The sequence below is a fragment of the Dictyostelium purpureum genome, assembly GCF_000190715.1.
Source record: "Dictyostelium purpureum unplaced genomic scaffold DICPUscaffold_359, whole genome shotgun sequence".
Taxonomy (NCBI): domain Eukaryota; phylum Evosea; class Eumycetozoa; order Dictyosteliales; family Dictyosteliaceae; genus Dictyostelium; species Dictyostelium purpureum.
In genome coordinates this window covers 467-12,143 of record NW_003519695.1, presented here as the reverse complement: position 1 = coordinate 12,143, position 11,677 = coordinate 467, and the positions used below count along the sequence as shown (strand labels likewise).

General features: G+C 23.7%; 5 protein-coding genes across 5 annotated transcripts; 4 read left to right on the top strand and 1 right to left on the bottom strand.

Moving 5' to 3' along the window:
• Positions 1-911: 911 nt before the first annotated feature.
• Positions 912-4,876, bottom strand: DICPUDRAFT_99413 (uncharacterized protein; the record flags this gene model as incomplete). The annotated part of the gene is made up of 3 exons (XM_003292604.1): positions 1,592-4,876; positions 1,227-1,523; positions 912-1,155 (listed from the first exon to the last, which is right to left on the bottom strand). Exons 1-3 carry the CDS (start codon positions 4,840-4,842, stop codon positions 912-914), a joined length of 3,792 nt encoding a protein of 1,263 aa, XP_003292652.1. The 5' UTR covers positions 4,843-4,876.
• A 481-nt stretch (positions 4,877-5,357) lies between these two features.
• On the top strand, positions 5,358-6,429 carry DICPUDRAFT_157395 (uncharacterized protein; the record flags this gene model as incomplete). The annotated part of the gene is made up of 2 exons (XM_003292614.1): positions 5,358-6,074; positions 6,148-6,429. 2 exons carry the CDS (start codon positions 5,358-5,360, stop codon positions 6,427-6,429), a joined length of 999 nt encoding a protein of 332 aa, XP_003292662.1.
• Positions 6,430-6,918: 489 nt separating this feature from the next.
• Positions 6,919-7,745, top strand: DICPUDRAFT_83259 (uncharacterized protein; the record flags this gene model as incomplete). The annotated part of the gene is made up of 2 exons (XM_003292613.1): positions 6,919-7,037; positions 7,208-7,745. The coding sequence occupies 2 exons, from the start codon at positions 6,919-6,921 to the stop codon at positions 7,743-7,745; spliced, it is 657 nt and encodes a 218-aa protein (XP_003292661.1).
• A 614-nt stretch (positions 7,746-8,359) lies between these two features.
• Positions 8,360-10,394, top strand: DICPUDRAFT_99412 (uncharacterized protein). Its single transcript, XM_003292612.1, has 3 exons — positions 8,360-8,750; positions 8,858-9,958; positions 10,036-10,394. The coding sequence occupies exons 1-3, from the start codon at positions 8,673-8,675 to the stop codon at positions 10,126-10,128; spliced, it is 1,272 nt and encodes a 423-aa protein (XP_003292660.1). The 5' UTR covers positions 8,360-8,672; the 3' UTR covers positions 10,129-10,394.
• A 458-nt stretch (positions 10,395-10,852) lies between these two features.
• DICPUDRAFT_92898 (uncharacterized protein) lies at positions 10,853-11,463 on the top strand. Its single transcript, XM_003292611.1, has 2 exons — positions 10,853-11,125; positions 11,224-11,463. The coding sequence occupies exons 1-2, from the start codon at positions 10,888-10,890 to the stop codon at positions 11,286-11,288; spliced, it is 303 nt and encodes a 100-aa protein (XP_003292659.1). The 5' UTR covers positions 10,853-10,887; the 3' UTR covers positions 11,289-11,463.
• The last annotated feature ends 214 nt before the right edge of the window (positions 11,464-11,677 follow it).

Here is an 11,677-nt window from a genome sequence, read left to right as displayed (position 1 = left end):
TTTAATAACTTGTGGATATAAGTTGAGAAACGAGGTGTAATCAGACTTCTTTCTTTTGGTTTTTTTCTTTTCACCATCAGCGGCGGTCTTGGTAACTTTTGGAGTTACAGCTTTTTCTTTGTTTTCAGTTGGTTTTTTACCTGCGGCTGGTTTGACCATTTTGATTATTTGTTTGTATTGGTTATAAAAATTTTAAAAAAAATTATATAAAAAAAATTTGGAATATGAAAATATAAATGAAATAAAAAAAAAAAAAAAAATTTAAATAGAAAAAAAATTTTTGAAAAATTAAAATTTTTTTTTTTTTTTTTATTTCTCCTCCATGTATACCCCACACTAAAAATTTTTTTACATTACTTTTTCAAATTTTTTTTTGTTTTACTCGCGCGAATTTTTTAAATTTTCAAATTTTTAAAAAATGTAGTTGTTAATTTTAAAATTAAGCGCATAATTTAAAAATAATCAAAATATTTTATAATTATTTGTTTAAAAAAAAAAAATTATAACAATATTTTTTAAAAATAAAATAAATAAATAAAAAAAATAAAAATAAAAAAAAAAAAATAAAAAAAAAAAAAAATAAATAAATAAATAAATAAATAAATAAATAAATAAATAAATAAATAAATAAATAAATAAATAAATAAATAAATAAAATAAATAATTATAAAAAACAATAAAAATAATTTATTAGTAAAAATAAAAAATAGTTTTATTTATTTTTTTTATTTTTTTAATTTATATTTTTATAGAAGATTTCTATATTTTATATTTATTTTTTTATTTTTAAAATTATAATTTTGATTTTAAAAAAATAACAATAAATATAAATATAAAGTATAAATTAAAAAAAAAAAAAATAGAATAAAAAATTTTATATCTAAAAAAAAAATTTTTTTTTTTTTTTTTTTCTATTGGACTGGTTTTTCTCTTAATCTTATACCTTTTTCCTTTAAAAGTTTTATACAATCGACGAATTCGCTGTCACTGAAACTTGAAGATAGTTTGTCATTTGTAAAGGGCAATAACCAAATGGTTTTCGACCAAGGTAGTTCTTTTATAGCACGATAGTAAATTGATTTTGCAGTATTAACTTTGCCTCTGTTTAATTCAAATTCTATATATAGTTTCCATAAAATAAAGTTATGTTTACATCTAATATAAAAAATAAAAAATAAATTAATAAATAATAAGATAACTTTTATATTAATATAAGTAATGCATACCTTGATAATTGAATTGATTTTTCAAATAGTGATTTAATTCTTAATGCAGCACCTTGCTTATTAATTTCGAATCTAATTGAAAATAACCAAAAAATAGCAGAGTAGTTTTTGTTTGATTGTAAATCGAAATAGACTCTAACTCTATTTATTAATTGGTTTGTACCTTCCCAATTTAAAAATAAAGTTATTAATTTCGGGTGATCATAGTAGTCATCCAATGATTTGATAATTAAATCTTTAATTTTAAATGGTTCGATATTTACTAGTTTACCAATTTTACAAACTATTTCAATAAACCTAAAAAATATTTATAAAAATTAGTTCATTGTAAATTAAACAAATAGATATATTATAAAACAACTTACCTTATAGTTAAAATTTCATGATTAATTGTAAATTTTTTAAAATAAATTGATATAAATTGATTAAATAAAAATAAAGATTTATCAAAGCCACTATAGATTAACTCCAATACTAAAAAGCATAGCACGAAATCAATTGACGGAGGGGTATGTTGATGTTGTTGATGGTTTGTGATGTATTGCTGATATTTCTCGTTAAATTTAAATTTCAAATAGTCTAAACGGGTTTTTATTGTTATATTATTATTGTTTGTTGGTGTATATTTTTTATAGTTTGATTCGATATAACATTGCAGTATGTGAATTGGTAGTGTGAACATATCTAAAATGGAGCCATTATTTTGTTTAGAATTATTAATAAATCTTTTTAAAATTTGAGGATCTTTTTGAACAGACTGATAAATAAAATCCAATTCTAAAAATAAGTATTCCCTATAAATGAAATCGATTTGAAATTGTAGTTGTTGATTTATATTTATTTGGTGTTGTTGCTGCTGCTGTTGTGGTGATGATTTGTTTGGTTGAATTAGCTGGTTTGTATATTGTAATGTGGTTTGGTAGATTGATTTTGATTCATTGATTTTGTTTGATTTAATTTCTAGTGAGGCATAGATATCAAAATAAATTAGTTGTTTAAACTTTTCACATAGTTGTTTTGTATAAATTTTTGCTTCATCCATGCTATAAGTCGCTTTGAAGTGTATATATGAAATGTATAGTTTTTCTTTTACTTTAATATTGCTACTGTCCAAAATGAGTTTAAAAACTGAGTCTATAAATTGTATTCGATCTTTTGATAGCGGTTGATGTTTTCTTAGATTTTCGAATGTTCGATACCAAGTTGCAGTGTTGATTTGTTTAGGATCCTGTAAATCTTTGAACAATAAAGAGATGTTGTTCTCATTAATTGAATTTATAGATTCTCTTCTAAGAGGATGGTTGAAGGGGAACCTTGGTGGTATTTTATCATCTAATACAATTGGTACACCTAAAAATTCTAAAAATTGAAATATTAATTCGATTTTGATTTCATCTCTAACAAATTTGAATAGTAGATCAAAAACGTCATTAAACAGGACCACTCTGTCAGTATCTTGATCATTTTCTTCACCCATTTCATCGTTTAATGTTGCTTTATCTATATTTAGTGGTAACCATTTTGATGTATCTTTTTTAATTTCGTTTTTGCCCCAATTTATAAATTTATTTTCATGGATTGATTCGGGAGTGTTTTTGTTTTTATATGACTCTTTGGTTTTATTAATATCTTGATCATCTTGGTTAATATCGTCATCATTTTGTTCATTGAAGTTGCTTTCGTTAATTGTAAATAAATTTTCATTATTGTTTTGGTTAAGTTCACTTTGCTTTTCTAAATCTTCTTGCTCTTTTAGTAGTTTTTCAATTTCTTCAATGGATAGGTTGTCCAAATCTTCAAGTCCACCATCATTTTTTCCTGTACTGTTGATTTTGTCATTCAGTATTTGATTATATGCATTTGACCAACCAATGGAATTTGATTCACCAATTTTTGCATAGTTGTTCGAGACCCAAAATTCTTTAAATTCTTTTAGCAAAACTGATTGAGGTTCATTTGATAGTGCAATTGGTTCGAAACAATTAAGTTCAATTAGTGCTTGATAAATACCGACCACTCTTTCGCTATAGCCAGCCTGATGAAGGAATCTAGTAAGTTGTGATAAAAATTGCAATATTGACTCTTCAACAACTTGAACCCTTTCCATAAAATTCTTTTCTTTAACTTTAAATGAACGTCTTTTAATCAAAAGTTTTCTTATGACTTGAGTTATGGTTTCTTTCATTTTGTTTACAGTGAAGTTATTAAAATTTGATAGGCAAAAGTTTATATACTCCCTCCAGAGATCTTCACTTATTATCGTTGGGTGTGCTTGATGTTGAGAGTGCACTTGCTGTTGGTAGTCTAAAAAATCTTGAGTGCTCTTTTGAATCAGTGCGTTCCATAAATTTAATACTCTTTCTTGATCCCATATTTCACTTGCCAATTTCAAATATTCAATGGTTAGTCTCTCAGAGTCTGGGTTGGCCATCAATGCATTCTTGTAAATTGTTAATTGTCTATCGTACATTGAAAATTTGGATCTACTCTTCTTTGCACTAAATTGTTGAAAGTTTTCTTGAAATTTAACTAAATCTAACCATCGGTCAATATCTGTTGGATTTTGTTCAACTTTATAATTTAGTTCAGAGTTTTCTTTTAATAGTCTTCTTTGTAATTTTGTTTCATATGTTTCATTTTCTTCATTATCATCATTGGTATCTTGATTTACAACTAATTTGATTTCAGTAGCGGATTTATCTTTAGATGGATCAAGTAAGTTTGGTATTGGAAACACTTTTTCTACTAATTTATTGTCTATAATGGTTGATGGAGGTTGATTTTTAAAATATCTAGTTTTCTGTTGATTATTTTTTGAAGATGAGAAGGCATTTGAATTTTCAATTTGAAAACCATCCTTTTTATTAAAGGCTAGTTTGTAATCTTTTAGGCCCAAAATCATCGTATTATCATAGTTGTAGTTTAAATTTTTAGGAATGTTCATCATATTAATTTTACTTTTGTTGCCTGTATTTTCAAAATAGTATTGATCATTACTTTCAGTTGATTGAAATAAATCGTTGGAAATTGCATTTCTATCTTTGTCGCTATAATATTTTTTATCTTTTTCTATTCTTTTCTTTTTTCTATCTTTTCTTTCCCTTTCAATTTCTTCCTTCTCCTCACGTTTATATTTCTTTCTTTTATAATCAAAGCCCTCATTGTCACTACTGGATGTATCACTATTTGAAAAATCATCATCGTTTAAAAATGATAAAGTTGATTTCTTTGGCTTTTTTTTATTTTTATTTCTTTTCTTATTATCATTACTATTATCGCTATCACTACTGCTGCTGCTACTACTATATGTTGTTTGGTTTATTCTTTTTTTTGATGATGATGAGGACGGTATTATAGTTGTTGAGGTGGATGCGGAGGGAGGTGGGGATGGAGGTAATTCATCATCAAAAGTAATATTGAAATATGCTGATGCTTTGTTTTTTGATATTGGTATTGGTGGAGGTGAGGGTGGGCGAGATGATGTTGGACTAGGATGATGCGAAGATGGTGGTGTAATATTTATTTTATCATTTTTATTTTTTTCATCGATTAATATTGGGTTTTTATTTGAGGAGTATGCGGCAAATAATGGTTTTTTAGGTTGTGGCTGAGTCATTACATAATAAATTAATATTTGTGGTTATTATGATAAATGAAAAAAAATTTAAAATTAAAAAATTAAAAAAAAAAAAAAAATTATTTATAAAAAATTAAAAAAAAAAAAAAAAAAAAGTTTTATTGTTAAAATTTTTTGAATGTAGCCATTCATCTTTAAATCAAGGAAACATGTTCATATCCTAATTAAATTCATTATTAAAATAACATAAATAAAAACAAAAAAAAAAAATTTTACAAAAAAAAGAAAAATGGTAAATAGAAAATTTTAATGAAAATTATGAATTTATACCTACTTGGGGAATATATTTCGACACAAGTTCACACACTGTCCCCAATTTTAATAATTATATTTTTTAAAATTTTTTATTATTTTTTTATTTTTTTTTTTAATTTATTTTTATTTTTTATTTTTTATTATTTTATTTTTACTCATTACATTTTTTTCTTTTTAGTATATTATTTTTTAATTTATATTTTAATAATTGTATAAATACAATATAATAATAAAAAAAAATGATGAGATCAATTTTATTAAAACAATTTGGTGGAATAGAAAATTTAATAGTTGGACAGGTCGCAAAACCAATACCAAAAAACAATGAAATTTTAGTACAAGTTAAATCATTTGCATTAAATAGGGCCGATATTCTTCAAAGATTGGGACGTTATCCTCCACCACCAGGAGACTCTGAAATTTTGGGTTTAGAAATGTCAGGTATTGTAGTTGAAGCTGATAAAAATGGCCATTATAAGAAAGGTGATCCAGTATTTGGTATTGTAGGAGGAGGTGCCTATGGTGAATATTGTACCATTGCAGCAAATCAAGCATTTCCAAAACCAGAGCATTTAACATTCGAACAGGCATCTGCAATTCCTGAAGCATGGTTAACAGCCTATCAAGCATTACATCCATTATCAAACTATCAACGTGGCCAATCTGCCATGATTCATGCTGCTGCAGGTGGTGTCGGTACTGCTTTGGTCCAATTATGTAGAGCTGCCGGTGCTCCTTTAATCTTTGGTACTGTTGGTAGTGACGAAAAAGCAGATTTCATTAAAAAACTTGGTTGTACTCATCCAATCAATTATAAAACTCAAGAAAACTTTTTAGAGGTTGTTCAACAAGTTACAAATAAAAAAGGTGTAAATAGAATATTCGATTATGTTGGTGCAAAATATTGGAATCAAAATTTAAAATCAATGTCATTAGATGGTGTTATGATTATTCAAGTAAGTTTAACAATTAAACAAAATTTTAATCATTATTTGTTAATATATTAATCTTTTTTTAAAAAATTAATAGGGTATTTTATCAGGCTCACACATCAAAGAAACTGCTGATATTACACCAATCTTAAGTAAAAGACTTACCATTATAGGCTCAACATTAAGAAATAGAAGCAACGATTACAAAGCTGATTTAGTATCTGGATTTACCAAAGACTATCTTCATCTTTTTGAAACTGGCGAATTAAAACCAGTTATCGATAGAGTATTCTCATATAATGAAATTCAAGATGCCCACAAGTATCTCGAAACAAACCAAGCAAAAGGCAAAGTTGTTGTAAATAGTTTCAATCATTAAAAAAAAAAAAAAAAAAACACTCTTAAAATATACAAACCATATTTAAACTCAATATCTTTTAAATATTCTTAAAACTTATTTTTTATTTATAGTTTTTTTATTTTTTTTAAATCTTTGGGGATTCAAAACCTAATCACGTTTAATAAATCTTTGCAAAAAAACTTCAAAAGAGTAAAAAATTCACCCAAATTTTTTTTCATATTAATATATTATTGTTTGTATTATTATATTAAAAATGAAAATATCCTTGTCTATTGTCTAAAGAAAAAAAAAAAGTGTAAAATTATTACCTAAAAAAAAATAACTATTTTTTTTTAAATTTATTTATTTTATATTTTTAATTTAATTTTTTAAAATTTTTTTTTTTTTTTTTAATAATTGCTTTTATTCACACACTATCAACGCATCACCATAATACATATAACCACAATTTATCACTACTAACTATAAATATATACGATAATAATACAAAAAACAATCAAAAAGAAAATGAGTGGTAAATCAAAATTTAAAGCCTCTAAAGAAATGGTAGCATATTGTTGGGATACATTAATTCATCACTTTGAATCAAAACCAATGTATAAACCAAGCTTTACAAATGAACCATTGTATGTTAATAATATATAAATAATAAATAATAAGAAATAGATAAAAGAGAAATAATCATAAATAAATAAACTTTATAAAAAAATATAGTATATATTAATTATTTTTTTTTAATATATACAAATATAAAACATAATTATATTATTTTTTATATTATATTTTATTATTAAAGTCCATTATTTGTAACTTGGAAGATTGACAATAAAAACTATGACGAACCAATTTTAAGAGGTTGTATTGGAACTTTTTCAGAAAAACCATTAGTTGAAGGACTATCAAAATTTTCATTAACTAGCGCACTTAAAGATCATCGTTTCTCACCAATCACCCAAAAAGAATTACCAAAGCTTCATTGTGCAGTTTCACTATTATTAGATTTTGAAGAGGCTAAAGACGTATGGGATTGGGAAGTAGGCACCCATGGTATTTGGATTGAATTTACCAATCCAACCACACTGTCAACTACTACAGGTACATTTTTACCAGAAGTTATTCCAGAACAGCAATGGTCAAAAGAAGAAGCACTTAGAGCATTAATTAAAAAAGCTGGATATAATGGCAAAGTAGATCAATCATTCTATTCATCTATTAAACTTACTCGTTATCAATCAACAAAAGAAGAATTGTCATATAAAGATTATTTAGAATTTAAAAAACATCACCATCAACACCATATCCACCAAACCCAAAGCATTACCACTGCAACTTAAAAACCATTCAACTTCTTTGTTTTTTTTTTTGTAAATTTTAACCATCATAATAATAAATAATTAAATAATAATAAATAATATATAATAATAATAATAACATGTACATAAAAAATTTAACTAATAAATCTCTGTAATAAATTTAACATCAATTTAATATTTCGATTTATAACTCAATTAATATTTGTGTAAAATTGTAATAAGTTCAAAAAAAAAATTTTAAAAAACCAAAAAAAAAAATCGTTCGATATTTTTTTGACTCACTATCTTTCATGTATTTACGTAAATTTCATTTTTAATATCTATAAAATATCTTGTAGAAAAAAGTTCTATTTCTTTCCATTTGGTTCTTTTTTTTCAATATTATTATTTTTTTCTTTTTTATTTTTATTTATTATTAGGTTATTAATATTTTTGAAAAAAATACGTCTCCGGGTAAAATTACATTAAGCCTTTTTTTATGCCTTAAAAAAAAAAAAAAAAACGAAAATTCTACAGAGATATTTAAATTTTATTTTTTAATTATTTTTTTTTTTTCTTTTTTTTTTTTTATTTTTATTTTTTATTTTTTTGCTATATAAATTTTTTTTTTTTTTAATATTGTTTCTAAAAAATCAAAACACTACCACTGGTTTTAACCACACAGCTTTTTTTTTTTGTATATATATAATTCATTATTTTTTAAATAATAATTATTAATAATAATAATACAAAAAAAATAAAGATAGAGATAAATATAAATATAAATATATATATATTTACATAATATTTTTTTAATTTAAGAATTTCAAATTATTTTTAACAATAATAAATTCATAATATATAAAATAACAATAATATAACAAAGTAAATTTATTATTAAAAATAAAAATAATTATAGAATCAAAGTATACCATACACACATATATATATATATATAAAAAGTAAAAAATGGGTAGACTTAATAAACATGAATATTCACCGTTGGTCGAATCTGACATTACAGTTATGAAACCACCACCAGATAGAGTAATTATCAATTGATTTTCATAAAGAAATAGCTATATATCAAAGAAACTATATATTAATACCCTTTTATTATTTTATTACTTTTTTTTTTTTCTTTCTTTAATTAGTTTGGTTTAGCATGGTTTTGTTTTTTAGTTTTAGGTATTGGTTTATTATTACCATTTAATTGTTTTATTACATCATCAGCATATTATAATTCAATTTATCCAAATAAATCATATACATTTTTAATGTCATTGGCATACAACTATTTCCAATGGATTTTATTATTTGTATCATCAAAGATTATGCCAAAATTTTCATTCAAGTCACGTATGTTTGTTTTCTTTTTAATTTTAGCAGCCATTTTGTTTTGGATGCCATTCAACGATACAGTTTTACATAAAAACGAAACCACAAGTATGATTATCAGTTTACTTTGTACCCTTTTAGCTGGTTGTTCAGTATCATTATTGTTTGGTACCGTTATGGGTTTGGTAGCCTTATTCCCAGGTGATTATACAGGTGCAGTTATGAGTGGTAATGGTGTAGCAGGTATTATTGCTTCAGTTTTCAGTATCATCACTACAGCTTCAGTATCAAACACTCCAGAGGGCTTCAAAAAGAGCAGTTATATTTTCTTTTTCTTAGCTGCAGGTGTTATGATTTTATGTTTACTTTGTTTTGTACTTTTGCTTCAATTACCATTCACCAAATACTTTTTAACAGCTTATGAAGCATCAAAGACCAAAGAAGGTTCAATTAATGATGTAGGTGAAGTCAAAAAACCAGAGGTTTCAATTTTCAAGATTTTAAGAAAGGTATGGAGAGAGGCTTTAGTTGTATTCTTGGTTTTCTTTACCACTCTTTCAGTTTTCCCAGGTATTACAGGTCTTATTCAAACTAGCGAGTCAAAGAAACTTGGCCAAACTTGGTTCCAAATTTATTTTGTATTAACTTTTATGATTGGTGATTTCATTGGTAGAACATTACCAAAATGGCTCATCATCTTCAAACCAAATACTCTTTGGATTCCAACCGTTCTTCGTTTAGCATTCTTCCCATTATTTTCACTTTGCGTTAAACCAGTAGTTTTCGATAACTTTGCTTGGCAATTCATCTTTATGTTTATTTTCGCTCTTTCAAATGGTTATTGTGGTACTTTAGCTATGATCTTTGGTCCAACTAAAGCTGAGGATCACGAAAAAGAATATGCCGGTATTATTATGGTAAATATCATTTCATTTTTCATTTCATTTTAAAAACAACAACAACCAACTAATAATTTTTCACTATTTTTTTATAGACATTCATGCTCAACTTTGGTATTTGGGTTAGTACTCACTTTTCATTCTTAGTTCTTTATTTGGTTACTGGCTCTACAGGTATCAGTTTTTAAATATTAAAAAGTTCATATTATAAAAAATATGATTTTTTATTTAATTATATTTATATTTATATAAAAACATTTTATTATATTTATTATATTTATTATATTTTAAGTATAATAAATAATTACACTATCCAGAGAAGGTCATACCCTCCCAATACATAATTTTTTTTTAGTCATTATTATTACTTTGACCGACCTTTATTTAAATCAGGCATATTACCTTTTAATTTTATAATAAAATTTTTAATATGTTTTATAATAATTCTCTCATCAAATAAACCCCTTCTTTTTTTTTATTTATTTTTTTATTTATTTTTTATTTAATTTTAATTAATTACATATGTAATTAATTAATAATCAAATGAAACAAGAAATTATGGAATCAAATTTTCAAACAAAAAGAATCAAAAAAAAGATTCTTTGGAATATGAAATTTAAAATTTTTTTTTTTTTTTTTTTGAAAACTTATAAAATAAAAAAAACAACTCAACTTAAAATAATTAAATAACTTAAATAATAGATTTATTAATATTCAAAAATATTATTATTTGTATATTTTTTTCTTTTATTATAATTTAATTTTAATTTAATTTTAATTTAATTTTTTTTAAAATAAATTTAATTATTTGTTTTTTTTTTATTTTTTTTTTTCATTTTAATTTAAAAAAAATTTCGTTTTCTTTTTATTTTTAAAATTTTTTTTTTTTTTTCATTTTTGATAATCATTATTAATTAAAAGTACATAAAGAACAATACAAATAAAAAATGGATAAAGTTGTTAATTTAATCAAATCACACAAATTAATTATCTTTTCAAAGACATTCTGCCCATATTGTGTTAGTGTTAAAAGTTTATTTGAACAAATTGGTGTTAAACCATTTGTTGTCGAATTAGACAGAGAATCAGATGGTGCCGAAATGCAAGCCAATTTAGCAAAACATTCAGGTATGAGAACTGTTCCACAAGTATTTATCAATGAAAAGCTTATTGGTGGTTGTGATGGTATGTAATTCATATTATTATTATTATTATTATTATTATTTTTTAAAAATTGTAAATAATTTGAATACTAACAATTCATTTTTCTTCAAAATTTTTAGATACTACCAAGCTTCACAAAAGTGGCAAATTAGTTCAATTACTCAAAGAAGCTGGTTTATTATAAAATATTTTTATATCTAATCAAAATAAAAAACAAAAATAAAACAAAACAAAACATTTAAATAAACATATATACAACAATCATTGTAAATAAATACATAAAATATTTTAAATAAATAAAATAATAAAAAAGATTGTTTTTTTTAATTTAAAAAAGATGATTTTATTATAAAACATTTATTTATTTACAAGCAGCATCGTCGACCAATTTTATATATATATATATTTTTTTAAAATACTGGTTAATAACCAAGATATTGGGGTCTTGTAAAGAAGGAGAATGAAAGAGCACTACCTTGTTTATAGTTTTCTAAATATTTATTATTTTTGAGGTTGTCATTTCCATTATAGTTTGTTTTATTTTCTCTTTTACTTGCACCAAGGTTTAAATTT